This window comes from Corylus avellana, chromosome ca2 (assembly GCF_901000735.1).
Source record: "Corylus avellana chromosome ca2, CavTom2PMs-1.0".
Classification (NCBI taxonomy): Eukaryota; Viridiplantae; Streptophyta; class Magnoliopsida; order Fagales; family Betulaceae; genus Corylus; species Corylus avellana.
Window position 1 is genome coordinate 3,141,580 of NC_081542.1, and position 11,902 is coordinate 3,153,481.

General features: G+C 35.8%; 1 protein-coding gene and 1 pseudogene across 1 annotated transcript; both read right to left on the minus strand.

Annotated features, from left to right (window-relative positions):
• Nucleotides 1-3,029: 3,029 nt before the first annotated feature.
• LOC132172366 (L-type lectin-domain containing receptor kinase IX.1-like) lies at nt 3,030-5,000 on the minus strand (annotated as a pseudogene).
• Nucleotides 5,001-7,225: 2,225 nt separating this feature from the next.
• LOC132172535 (L-type lectin-domain containing receptor kinase IX.1-like) lies at nt 7,226-9,142 on the minus strand. The gene has a single exon (XM_059584048.1). It carries the CDS (start codon nt 9,140-9,142, stop codon nt 7,226-7,228), a length of 1,917 nt encoding a protein of 638 aa, XP_059440031.1.
• Between the last annotated feature and the right edge of the window lie 2,760 nt (nt 9,143-11,902).

Consider the following 11,902-nt stretch of genomic DNA (forward strand, 5'->3'; position numbering starts at 1 on the left):
TTGAATTAATCCATTTTATTTACAATCGAAAAACCTTCTTCATTCACGAGCTAGCTTCTGCCAATTATAGAAAAGTTCTCTTTTTCATGAAAAACTAATAAAATTATGAATTAAGCAGCCGAAAAATTTGGCATGTCATTGTGGCCTACAATGCACCAATAGCTTTCATAGCCAGCTTTTGCAATTTTGATAGAATAACCTATGGTCTAATATTAGGTTGATTCAATTTTTTTTAATAAATTAACAAGTTTCCATACATACTCTGATACATCCTAATTGTGTATCATGTGTCATGCACCATTAGTGGCTTAAGCTAGCTTTTGTCCCAATTCAAAGGCTCCAAACGATAACATTATAGTTTAATGTATGATACCTAGAATATTTAAATCATTAATAAGCTAAATGGAGGGACCATGTGCAGGTAAGCATGCAACAACATAGCCGAAAGCAGTCTTAGAAAAGTAAAACAGAAAAAATAAAATATATTGCAATTCAAACAACCTAAATTAATTACTTCCTCAATTCAGACACCTACCCAAAGTGAAAGTTTGAAAGTCCATCCATTTTGAACTGGCCTATTGAGATTTACTCTAAAATTCATAGAAATAACTTTACCATCTTCTAGCTGAGTAATACAAGGAGGAGGTTAAGGATTCAACCTGTGGATGTGGAAATTTAGAGAGAGAGAGAATCTAGGCCATGTCTCACCTTAAGATTGTCAGTAAAACATAATTATCTTAATTTACACCAAACATGGATGTTTTCTTCCATTATGAAGGGGTGTCTCATGCATGGCTGCTCTAGATTTTCACACATGCATATTACAGCATGATCAGTAACAACACTGCAAAATCTGATTATTCTAATTACTTTCACCAGCATGAAAGCAGTAACTGAGAGATATCACAAATCAAAGGAGGAACATCAGCAACTGCAGAATCCAGCATCAGACGCCAAGGTATGCTCACATTAAGCTCTCCCTTCAATCCTTCTCGCAAATTTTCCACAATAACTTGGAGCTTTATTTGAAGATATTGTTTGCATGATCACTGGAGATTTGCGACAGTGAGATACCTAATAACAAAATCCTACCAAGTCTTGAGTACTTGACTTTGCATTAGTGACCTGCCAAAACTGTTTTGTACGTGTAAGTTCATCATATGCATAAACGTTGGTCATATACATACATCCGGCCATTAGATTTCACATATCTAATGGTCTATATGTTGTCATATGACAAATATGTTGTTACTTCATTTAAAATTTAAAATAACATAACATCATGTACACCGTTAAATGCAACAAAACAAAATCTTGATAGTAAAATAGATCCTTTCAATTTTACTTAAAATGAAGATGTTCTTCCCATTGAGTATGAGGTATTTGGAGGGGAGGAATGCTAGGCTTACAAAATATTTTACAAAAAAAAAAAAACCTTTTACAAAGTGATGTGACACAACATGATTGAAAATGAGATGAATTCAAATTTTGAGAATTTCAATCATGTTATGTCACATTACTTTGTAATAAGTTTTTTTAAAAAAATATTTTGTAAGCCTAGCATTTCTCTTTTGGAGGGGGGGGGGGAGGAGATTTAACTAGGTTGTGAAGGTTTTCCAAGGTACTTTTTAGTTATTTAGCCTTTGTCCTTCTGAAAGACTTGTGTGTAGCTTATGCTCGGTCCCCCTTTAACGTTTTGAGTTGGGGAGTTGCTTTTTGCAGATCTGTTTGTTTCTTTTTTTCATTAAAATTATATATACTTACAAAAAAAAAAAAAAAAATAGATAAATTTTGATTTAGTTTGTTCAAAGATATGGTTTGTCCAAGAATTATACTCACTTTATCTTGAAATGTCCATCTCATGCTTCCCTCAAGTCCAAAGATAAAGTTTGTACTTCAAGCTTTATCTAGTCCAAATTAAAGATAAATTTTTAATAATCATAGTGTCATCATGATTGATTTATCTAGTTGTATTAACTTAATCTTCACCTCAGCCAAGGATATGAGCAGCTGCCTATTGATTACACTTGCAAAGTCATAAACACCTGCTAATTGTTACCTGTTATACATCTTCCAAACAACCTCTTGATGCTTTTGCAATATCAACCAGAATTATATTCAAGAATTGTACTAAATGCATTAGTACTATACTGCAAGAAATTACTAATTGCATTAATTAGCACATATGCTGCAAGAAACTAATACTTGAATATAAAATTATGTCAGTAATGTGTGAAAAAGTACTGTCAAAACCGTGAAAACTTGGAATTAGTTATTCTTGCATATTGCAGGATGTGGATGTCAAATTAGTGATGGAATGACACAGAATTGGATGCTAAATCAACCACATTGCTATGATTAATTATGAAACCATATCTTTTTGCTTCATTGTTCAAATTGTGTATTTGGACCATTTATGCATCTGGTTCCAACTGCCCAACATAATGGACATCATAGATATTGGCATTTAAGTGTAGAGACGAAAATTGCAGAGACAACATCAAATAGCTAGCTGGCCGGTATGAGCAAAATGTTATTTATCACAAAATTATTTAATTCATAGAACTTGTTCTCAAGAAATCAATTATAATTTTGTAATTAAAAGAAATCAAAAGAATAAAGAAAAAAGAATGAATGAATGAATGATTTTTTTAAAAAAAAATAAAAATAAATAAAGAAAAAGAAATGTGAAATGAAAACACGCTGTCGAACGAACAGGAAAAAAAGAAGAAGAAGTTTAGTAGCTTTCAACTGACCCTTTTTTGTAGCTTTAATTTCTTGAAAACTACAGTACATTAAAGTTCTTAAGCTTTTATCTGAAAGCACTTTATATATATACACAGAGAAGCAGAAAAGGACTACATTCATTTGTGTATGTCACACAAGAAGATAAGAAAGATAGCTCAGAAAAATAAGAAATAAACTAGCACACAAATCTTATCAACAAGGATCGTTCACACCATAATGATTGTGTAAGTAAATGATACAATGGAACACACAAATCTTACAAACCAAGTTGGTTAACCTGCTTAACGACCATCTTCAAAGCTTGTAGTTAGCAAAGGTTCACCAGAGTTGACTAACGGTGTAACTATATGATACAAAGGAACGGGCATCTTCATAGGAAGATTTGGCACTGTTGCCTCAAAATTAAGAACTTGAATTGCTTGCCTTATTGATGGCCTGAAACTTCGATCAGGATGAGCACACCAAAGCCCAACCATCATCAAGCACTCTACCTGTTTTTCGTCGAAATCCATATGCAGCTTCCCATCCAGAGTCAAAAGAAGATCTCGTTTCCCATAAAGATTCCAAACCCATTGAACCAACCCAATTTCAGAATCATTTTCCATAGTAGCAATTTCTACTATGGGTTTGGAATCATTTTCCATAAAGATTCCAAACCCATTGACCTTCTTCCGGTAGCAATTTCTAATGCAACCACCCCAAAACTATACACGTCTGACTCTTTATTAGCCCTACCAGTGCTTATATATTCTGGTGCCATATATCCTAATGTTCTAGCCAACCCCGTTGTCTGGGGACTGAGCTCGTGATCCATAAGCCGAGCTAATCCAAAATCACCAAGCTTCACACCGAAACTAGAGTCTAGCATAACATTGCTAGATTTAATATCTCGGTGCACCACACATTGCTCCCACTCTTCATGAAGATAAAGCAACTCAGAGGCCAACCCAAGAGATATCTTGTATCTCACTAACCAAGGGAGAGGACTCCTTTTGCCAAAGAGGGGAGCATCAAGGCTACCATTCGGCATAAACTCGTAGACAAGTAGGAACTCGCCTCTATCATGACACCATCCTATGAGTTGCACAAGATTTCGGTGCCTCAGCCGACTAATGATCTTCACTTCGGTGATATATTCTTTCTTCCCTTGTTTAGACCCCCTTGAGATTTTCTTCACAGCGATTGGTATGTCTAAATCAGTTAAATACCCCTTGTAAACAGCGCCGAACCATCCTTCACCCAACTTCCTCTCATTTGAGAAGTTGTATGTAGCTGAAGCAAGCTCGTTATACGAGAACCTTCCTGGTCCCGCTCCTCTTTCTAGGTCGTCGTTTATCGATGTTAAGTTCACTGTATCTTCCGTTTCCTTCTTCTTTCCCTTCCATGTCCACAATATTACAAACGTTATAATTGCCCCTGCTATCAAAACACCACCCGAAATTGTTGAACCAACCACTAATCTCTTCTTTTTCCACATTCTTTCCATTTGTTTCCTTAATGTCTAAATTTGAACTGAATTCCCATGATTGAATTGTATTTCGCTCTCCATATTGACTTGTACCTGCTGAAAACCCTACTGTGACCCACTCAGGAAGAATATTCCTGAGATCAATTTCATAAAAAAGACTGGTATTCTCCCAAGTATTAGAGGTTGTTCGGTACTTCCAAGAGACACTAAAATTCTTGGTAGAAGCATTGTAGGAGATCCATACATCAGCAGTGTCTCCACTGTGCAAGCTGGCATTCCAAGGAGTGTAATCGGCTGAAGCAATTGAGTTGGTGTTAATCCCCACATGCTGAAATGAAGGATCCTATTCAGGGTTCACGTATGAGTCGAACTCAACAAGAACAATTTGGTTCCGAGGAGAATCACTGGTTGTGGTGTTGAATAGGCCTAGAAATCCACCAGCTGAATTAGGCGGGATTTCGAATCCAACAGGAGCCAAGAAGAATTCTAGCCCATGCCCATAAACGGGATTGCCTAGGGTGCTGATAGGGAAGGAGTAATGTGTGGTAAAGTCAGTGAGCTTTCTCGTATCAGGGTCCCAGAGCGGTACCCTATTAGCGTAGATTGCCCAACCAACTCGGCATACATAGTTAATTTTGTTGGTCATTTCAATGGCTCCAACAGTAGGAATTGCATCTCCATAATATAGTATATCGGTGGAAGTGGGGTCAAAGCGAGTTATTTGGAAAGAAACTGAATAAGCTGTGGGAGGAAGTAGAAGGAAGAAAAAGAAGAGAGGCAACATAGGTTTGTCCATCAAAGAGATGGCCACGTACGGCTTGGGAGGGGGAGGAGAGAGAGAGAATAATTGCATGGAAATTACACCTGAACTTTCAGTTTATATCCTGATGATATGCTAAAGTTTGAATAACGTACAGGAAGACTTTTATGCAGATCCCTCACCGGCACAATAGCGTCAGCACGCTGAAATGAAATATAAATCAAAACAATTATAGTGATAAGTTTATATATTATAACATGATGGTTAAGTAAAGCTTAAGTTATTGGGTGAATGATATGTTATGACCCGGAAGTCTTGGGTTCAAGAGTAGTAGGTGGCAGACAACCTTAAATAATAGAAATGACGTGGGTCATGCTGAATCATATTATGACTTAGTCATTACTACTTGATCAACTCTCATCTGTCAACAACAATGAAAAAATGTTCTCAAGAGGTAGCTCAATCGGCTGTGACAACGCCTAATAAAGCGGAGGTCACTAGCTAGTTCGAATCCCCCTCCCCCTCTTGTGTGAACATGTAAAAAAAAAAAAAAAAAACAATGAAAAATAGGTTTAAGATCCATAACTATAACTTGATCTTAAAACCGGCATAAGAAAATTACATGGTTCATGTGCTTTCAATAAATATATTCAAATACTTAATTTCTAGGTATTGATTGAAACTCAAATGTATCATATTCTCTGAATCTCTAGTCCCTAATATTAATGTGATTTTGTGCATATGCTCGATGCTAAACTCCAATGCACTTGTTTTGCGTTGAGGTTATCCCATGTCGATTGTAAAAGGGGTTGATGGTCAATTTATAAGTATGAGAAAAACCTCACCTCTTGAACAACATTTTGGGATTGAGAGACGCCCAAGACTACCAAACAGTTTGTTTTCTTTCAAACTATTTAGACTATTGTTAAACTATTTTTAATAGCCTATATATAACTCGGTAAATAGATCAAAAAGAATATACATGATGAGGAATAGTAAAAGTCATCATGAAATTAAGATGAAAATAAAATAAAATTTGAGAATATTTTAAATTGAAGTAACATATGTCATGTAATTTTAGGATCCTAATTTTTGTTATGAGTTTTTCAATCACTACGTAGTATTCGAATCTCCAACAATTTGCTATGATAGTTCGAGCATGTACGAGCCTTATAAAATTTGAGAATATTTTAAATTTAAGTAACATATGTTATGTAATTTCAGGATCCTAATTTTTGTTAGGAGTTTTTCAATCACTACGTAGGATTCGAATCTCCAACAATTTGCTATGATAGTTCGAGCATGTGAGCCTTATAAAAAAAATTTTACATTTATTGTCCCAATACTAATAATAATTCAAATAGAAAAATTATTCTATCCTATCATTTGAGATCAGTATGTTATAACAACACATGAGAAGCTAGGAACGCAAGAGACAAGGAGAGATAGAAAGAGGGCCAGGTAAAAAACACATGAATCAGCACCACATTGCTTGGCAAACCAAGTGACCTAAACACAGAAAGGCATTGACTTCCAAATGAATTATGATATGATCAAATCTAAATTAATTTATTAAAAATAATCATAAAATTACCTTGAATATTTTAAAAATCCTTCTTCCTTTGTGCCTAGGTTTGAATTGCAGATCACGGGCTTATGCCCAGCTGGCTGAAGACTATCCCAGCCGGGCTCAGCTATTAAGCCCATTGGGCCTTGGCTGAAAATTGGTTGCTGAGAAAACATAGGAAAGGAAAAGAAAATCATGGAGTTTCAAGAAAATTTATTTTATTGGCTCAATTAACTCGAAATTTCGACTCATTTGAACCTAATAACCCGATTGACTTTGTTAAGATAAAGTTCCTTTATTTCTGAGAAATCGGATAAACATCAGCTCTATGTTACTCGATTACATGTCTTTGTTTTTTTCAAAATTTTCTTCAATTTTCTTAGCAGACAAACTGAGTCTTTATTTGTTGTACTGCATGAGTCGGTATTCTAATGTAACCTGAATGCATAAAATAGGGTTGAATGCATAAAATAGGGTTTGTCAATAATTAGTTAAAGCTAGGACGTCAAATCTCATTAAGAAATTGAATACAAATAACAAGATAAGAAAACTCACAAAAACAAGAAATAAACTAGCTAGCGCACAAATCTTATCGACAAGGTTGCGTTCATACTATAATGATGTTGTAGGAATATGATACGAACGAACACACAAATCTTACAAACCTAAATGATTTACTTCTTTAACGACCATCTTCAAGGCTTGTAGTTATCAAAGGTTCACCGGAACTGACTAATGGGGTAGGTATATGATACAAAGGAACAGGCATCTGTGTTGGAAGATTTGGTATTGTTGCATCAAAATTAAGAACGTGAATTGCTTGCCTAATGGAAGGCCTGAGACTTCGATCAGGATGAGCACACCAAAGTCCAACAATCATTAAGCACTCGACTTGTTTTTCGTCAAAATCATTTTGTAGCTTCCCATCCACGGCCAAAAGAAGATCTCCTCTCCCATAAAGATTCCAAACCCATTGGACCAACCCTACATCAGAATCCTCTTCCATAGGATAACCTGACCTTCTTCCAGTAGTAATTTCTAAGACAACCACCCCAAAGCTATACACATCCGACTCTTTACTAGCCCTACCTGTACTTATGTATTCTGGAACCATGTATCCTAAAGTTCCAACCAACCCGGTTGTTTGTGGACCTAGCTCGTGATCCATAAGCCGAGCTAACCCAAAGTCACCAAGCTTTACACCGAAACTAGAGTCTAGCATGACATTGCTCGATTTGATATCCCGGTGAACCACACATTGCTCCCACTCTTCATGAAGATAAAGTAACGCAGAGCCCAACCCAAGAGATATCTTGTATCTCACTGCCCAATGGAGAGGATTCCTCTTGCCAAAGAGGTGAGTATCAAGGCTACCATTTGGCATATACTCATAGACAAGTAAGAACTCACCTTTGTCATGACACCATCCTATGAGTTGCACTAGATTTCGGTGCCTCAACCGGCTAATGATTTTCACTTCGGTGATATATTCTTTCTTCCCCTGTTTAGACCCCCTTGAGATTTTCTTCACAGCAATTGGCATGTCTAAATCAATAAAATGCCCTTTGTAAACGGCGCCGAACCCTCCTTCACCCAACTTCCTCTCATTTGAGAAGTTGTATGTAGCTGAAGCAAGCTCGTCATAGGAGAACCTTCTTGGCCCCGCTCCTCTTTCTAGGTCGTCATTTATCGAGGTTAAGTTCACTGTCTCTGCTTTTTCCTTCTTCTTTCCCTTCCATGTCCACAATACTACAAACGTTATTATTGCCCCTGCTATCAGGACACCAACTGAAACTGTTAGACCAACCACCAATCTCTTCTTTTTCACATTCTTTCCATTTGTTTCCTTAATGTCCAAACTTGAACTGAATTCCCATGATTGAATTGTATGTCGCTCTACATACATACCTGTAGCAGCTGAGAATCCAACTGTGACCCACTTAGGAAGAATTTCCATGAGATCAATTTCATAAAAAAGACTGGTATTCTCCCAAACATTTGAGGTCCTTCGATACTTCCAAGAGACAGTCAAATTCTTGGTAGAACCATTGTAGGTGATCCATACATCAGCTGTGTCTCCACTGTGCAAGCTGGCATTCCAAGGAGTGTAAACCGCAGAAGAAACTGAGTTGTTGTTAATCCCCACATGCTCAAATGAAGGATCCCATTCAGGGTTCGAGAATGAGTCGAACTCAACAAGAAGAATTTGGTTCTGAGGAGAATCACTGGTTGTGGTGTTGAATAGGCCTAGAAATCCACCGGCTGAATTCGGCGGGATTTCAAACCCAACAGGAGCCAAGAAGAATGCTAGCCCATGGCCATAAGAGGAAGCACCTTGAGTGTCAATAGTGAAGGAATAATGTGTAGTAAAGTCAGCAAGTCTTCTCGTATGAGAGTCCCAGAGAGGCACCCTCGTAGCATAGACGGCCCAACCAACTCGGTTTATATAATCAACTTTATTCATTTCAATGGCTCCAACAGAAGGAACTGCATCTCCATAATATAGTATGTCGGTGGCAGTGGGATCAAAGCGAGTTATTTGGAAAGAAACTGAATAAGCTGTGGGAAGAAGGAGAAGGAAGAGGAAGAGAGGCAACATAGGTATGTTCATGACAGAGATGGCCACGGCTTGGGAGGGGAGGAGAGAGAGAGATCAGTAAGGGCAAGTTGGAAGGGATCGCAATCGCGTGGAAATCAATGGCACCAGCTAGCTAGCTATATAGTCAAATAGTCATTGAAAACAAAGAGAAAGAAAGACTTTTGTGTAGATCCCTCGCCGGCACAATAGCGTCAACACCCTGAAATGAAATATAAAACAAAACAATTAAAGTGATAACTTTAAATATTCTAACCCAATGGTTTAAGTCTTAAGCTTAGCTGGGTGAATGATAATTGATAATATATATATAACCCGTTAATCTTGGGTTTAAGAGTAGGTGGCACCGTGCAGGCAGACAACCTTAAACTCATGACTTACTTATTACAACCTGTTTTTTTTTTTTTTTTTTTGATGAATTACGTACGTATTACAACTTGATTCCTCTACTCTCATTCGTCAGCGACAATGAATCAATGCATACGTTTAATTCTTCTTTTATTCAATGGGAAGCTGGTTGTATTAGGTGTTTGCAGATAGCTTGTTTCTGGAGTGTTTTCTTCTTGTGTTTCTTTCTGTATATCAAAATTTCATTCTTCCAAAAGAAAAAGAAAAAGGGAAGCATAGTATAGTGCTTGTAAGTATGTAAAATTTCACATCATATCTCGGCCGGGTTAGAATGGGAGTTCATCATTTAGGAGGCTTCTCTCCTTAATTCCCAGAGTACGTAATACATATGCTTGATAAGGATCGCAGGAAATTTCTGAAAATGTTTTAAAAGATCAATTAGCCAAATCTTGGAAGTGGGTCTCTTCGAGTTTATTTTAAGGAAAAATTACATTTTACCCAACAAAAGTTTGGAGCGATTTACAATTCGACCTCCAAAGTTTCAATTTTAGCAATCCAACTTCCCAAAGTTCTAAATTTTTGCAATTCGACCAATAATATTCCAAAATTCTCATATTGCCACTAACTTTTATTTTTTATATATAAAAAAAAATAAAAAGTAAAAAAAACAAATTTGGAAGTGCAAAAATGACCAGATGACCAAAGGTGTGGCCGTAGCCACCCCGATTTTTTTTAAAAAAATTTTTTATAAAAAATAAAAAAATTATAGGCAATATGGAAAGTTTTGGATATAATTAGTCAAATTGCAAAAATTTGTAATTTTGGGGGGATGGATTGCCAAAATTGAAACTTAATTTTGGAGGTTGAATTGCAAATCACCCCAAACTTTGGGGGGTAAAATATAATTTTTCCTTATTTTAAATATTGGATCTCACTTATTAAAAGAAACTTAAACTTTTAAAATTAGTGATGATTTAACATTGCCTGTATACATTTTCTTTATTTATTTTTATTGAATTCTAAATTACTTATTTTTCTTTAAAAATAAAAAAAATATGATATGACTTCCAATACCCCTCTATTCCTTTAACATTAGCATCAGATAACGGAATAAATGCGTGGGCGATCACCAAAGTAAATTAATAAGTAATTGTAGTAGGGTTTCAACTTCAACGGCCAACTTCCGCCAACACTTTGTAAGGTGTTCAAAAAAGGTACTCAACTTTCAACTAATATTATCTCAATTTTAGCAACAACAAAAAAAAAAAATATCAAATTCTCTATCTTTTTCTCTATTTTAGTTAAATATTCTTTTTTAACTCTGCAACCTACTTCTAGAAGTCTTTAATCATCACGTCTTGTAAACTACGTTCATGGTAGGTGACTTTCCATTCAAAATCTATCTACGCTGACCACGATGATGACCACTAGCCATGAAAACCGACAAAAAAAATCATCCCAAAAAGACGCTAAGCTTATTTACCAGCTCATGACCCATAGTGGTGCTAAAGTTTCAGCCTATATAGCCATATAGTCATTGAAAACAAAATAGAGAAAGACTTTAAACCTTATAACGTATCCAATGGTTAAGGGTCTTAAGCTTAATTGGGTTGAAGATTAGGTGCACATCACACGTTCATATTATGATCACTTGCGTATTACAATTTACTTCAACTCTCAGTCGTCAGCAACAATGAAAACAATTAATCCATAAGTTTCTCTCCTCATTTTTTTCTTTTCTTTTTTTTTTTTCTTTTTTTTTTTCAATGGGAAGCATAGTAGTGGTTGTAACGTTCATCTTGATATATCATATTTTGGGTTAGAATGAGAGTTCATCATTTAGGAGGATTCTCTCCATCTCATAACATGATAAGTGGTTGCCAGGATCACAGAGAATTTCAAGTGAAAATTATACTTTACACCCGTAAAGTACGTATGTATATTACTATTTTGGCATTTTTACATCCAAAGTTTAAAAAGAAACGCTTGAACTTACAAATTATCAAACTATAACACTTTGTACCATTCGTTAACATTTTCCATATGTTAATTTGGATGGAAATTATGTCATTTAATTTTATTGCAGGTGATATTTTAGCCCTAAATGCCCTGAGGTGAAATGTATTTTTCCTAAACTTTATGGGTACTAATGCAACTCTGTTTTTACGCCTTATAAAAAAATTAAAAAAAAACAAAAAAAACAAAAAAAAAAAAAACCTGCGACATCAAACCTATCATCGAGTATCACATGTATCATATGTGTCACATTCGTATTATTTAAAAAAAAAAAAGAATAATAACAACATAAAATTAAGGGGTGGTCGAGCTGTCCCCTTTAGCCAACCTGAGGATGGCAAACCCAGTGGCAAAGCCAAAAAATCGTTGTTGTAAGGGCTAAACTAAAAAATGATAAAG

Bases quoted from the DNA above. Each gene is read 5' to 3' on its own strand.
- LOC132172535 (XM_059584048.1), bottom strand. From the start codon at position 9,142: ATGTTGCCTCTCTTCCTCTTCCTTCTCCTTCTTCCCACAGCTTATTCA.